This window comes from Ips typographus, linkage group LG8 (genome assembly GCF_016097725.1).
Source record: "Ips typographus isolate SLU linkage group LG8, UJ_Ityp_2.0, whole genome shotgun sequence".
NCBI classification, from domain to species: Eukaryota; Metazoa; Arthropoda; class Insecta; order Coleoptera; family Curculionidae; genus Ips; species Ips typographus.
Window position 1 is genome coordinate 8070314 of NC_138429.1, and position 2662 is coordinate 8072975.

Below are 2662 nucleotides of genomic sequence, written 5' to 3' on the forward strand. Positions count from 1 at the left end.
ATGACTTAGCCTGGTCCTGTTAACGTCACGTGATAGCCCCATTCATTAGCTTTCTTTTATCATTACGGTGTGTTTAATCAGAATGTTTCAAATAAGCGAGTTATAGAGAATTTTTTGGAAAAGTGATAGTTTTTCTGCCTTCGTGGATTACTGGATATCCGCCGCCATTTTGGTACTATTTATTTGATCTAATGATGATGTAGCAAGTGTCAAATAACTTAACTTAATAGTTGTTTAGTAATAAATTCGTCAAGTTCCACTTAATAGTATGTAAATTGTAGCATTTAAAGTCCTTTTTTGGCCACCCTATAGTGTCTATCTATAGTTAAATTTACATTCGTTAACGCCAATGACAGTTCTTCATTATTAAGTGGACGACACTGCACTGTTTTAATTGGTACAACATATAAAATTATTTGAAGGTAAATTTGACGTTTAGAATTCGTTTTTGAAGCTGCTTTATGAATAAATTTATAAATTTCTTTGACACTCGTAAGATTCTATTTTGCATGCTATTATCAGCTAATATCACAGAAAATTCCATTAAAATAGCATTCTGTTTCAACCGAATCTAGCTCTTAAAGACTATTCATTAGTTTTTTTTTTCTGGTTCACTGGCTAAACTATGTGTAATTTTTTGGATTAAAGTGATAGAGTAAATTAATTACTGATATCTATACAGGGTAAAAATTTGGATCATTATAGTTAATTGTGGATACAATTAAAGTAAATATAATTACTAAAATTCCGGTCCTGTCTAAAAGATAATCTGCCGACAGAAACTCTTGTAATTATCGTGACATAAACACTGCTTAAGAGTCGAGCTACATTAATTCATTAATTAAAATGTACGGATGCTGAAATCTGACTACTCAAAACGGAATGATAAAGCGAGCCTTACTTAAAAGTTACTCGCTTTTATTTCACGTAACGATTATTCAAGCCCTAATTAAAGCCTTTTATACAAAAAAAAATTATTCGTCTGGATTTCATTAAAGTTTTTAGTCGTTTTCGCAACTAACCAGAAAGTCAGGTAATTCTTGCCACTTAAAACCGTCAGAGTTCTATTAAGAATCTGAAGAGGCCATTAAAGATCGAAACAAGCCGACAGTTTTATTAAATCCGTCGGGTTTCGCTCTTTTCTCGAGAACAACTCGAAAACTTAATAAAACAAGTAAGAAGTTTACTCCCTGAAAGCTTTACAGTCTTTTGTTTTCCAGAACTACTTTGTCTCTTACAAGAAATAGTTACACCCAAGTATAAATTGCTGAAACAAAAGTTGAACTAACCGACAATTGGAAAGATTTTTAAGTTTACTTCAGTCTTTCAGTACAAAAAAGTGAGTAGTTAATCCTCATCATCTTTGATGGCCCATTTCATATCGTCGTTGTAGTAGAGAAAAATACTGGGTAAATAGAAATTTTGCGGTAAACCTAAATCAGTGAATACATCTCTTTCATCGGAAATTCCGTTTTCCTCCATGGTTTTAGACATGTCGATATTCTTATCCAGGTACCTCCAAGTGTAACTGCTAGCATCGCTGTTAAACAAGGTGTACCTTTCCAAAATACGTCCGAAAGTGTCTTCGCAGCAAACGTTAATGGTCACTTCAGCTAGAGTTAGCATGTTAATAATTCGAATTGGCCGAGTTTTCTTGCTGAGAAGTCCTATTTGGTAATTTTCATTTTTCCACCAAGGAACTCCATCTAACGGTTTCCAGGACGTAGCAGGAACTTCACATGAAACATCTGGCAACACTCCATGAGGACAGTAAGGAACTCTCACGCCAGTTTCTGGCTGAATGTAATGTTGGATATCTCCGGTGGCAGGATCAAACCAATGACTAACATCTTTACCGGCCATGGCCAGTAATGGTTTAATGCACTTTTGGCCATTGTATTCAGCTATTAAAGGGGTAATGTCGAAGACTTTGCCCAGGAAAGATATCCAACAATCATGGGGACTGTTGTGTACCACCACTTCAAACGGCGCAAAAATCGGCCAGTGTTTTAACTTTTTCATATTGAATGAACGTCAGTTGAAAAATATATTGACAATGAATGACTGATGGTCAGTTATAGCATGTTGGTAGTTTGTGATTGCAAGCTGCTTTTTTGTAGTTATCAATCATGGTTACGTCTGGAACAGCCAAAATGACGGAAATGGTTTTAAAAATCTGCTTCTAGGTACAATTCTATCCACTGTTTATGAAATCCGGGCATTCGGAATGCTAATCGTCTCACTGCGGAGCTGGAGGTGTTGAAAGTCTGCAAGTTTGAGCAGCTAACTGCTTTTTGGACCAATCACAAATTACTCACTCTGCTATGATCAACACAAATACTGCACATGTAGACTTAGCATTATTGAGTAGCATTATACCGAAAAAAAAGGACTGAAGCAGAATAAAAGCTTAATTGGACAGGTTAGGCCTGTGGGCTCCAGAAACAAACACAAAACAAGAGAACATCGTTCACTGATGATCCATTGTTTGTCGGCGACACAACTTGATGCTGAGGCAGACATTACTTCCGGCTTAAAAGTCTCTTATCCTTTCCTTTTGTTATTTAGTAGTTCACTGGGTCTCGTTAGTGATGTTTGTAACTGGCACTTAGAAAAGAAAAATCCATTTTCAACAAGTTTGTATTCATTTAATAATTGATAT

General features: G+C 35.6%; 1 protein-coding gene across 1 annotated transcript; it reads right to left on the minus strand.

Annotated features, from left to right (window-relative positions):
• Positions 1-1293: 1293 nt before the first annotated feature.
• Positions 1294-2662, minus strand: LOC145732475 (cytochrome b5 domain-containing protein 1). The gene has a single exon (XM_081984761.1). It carries the CDS (start codon positions 2020-2022, stop codon positions 1348-1350), a length of 675 nt encoding a protein of 224 aa, XP_081840887.1. The 5' UTR covers positions 2023-2662; the 3' UTR covers positions 1294-1347.

Coding starts and splice junctions, on each gene's coding strand:
- LOC145732475 (XM_081984761.1), bottom strand. CDS start 2,022: ATGAAAAAGTTAAAACACTGGCCGATTTTTGCGCCGTTTGAAGTGGTG.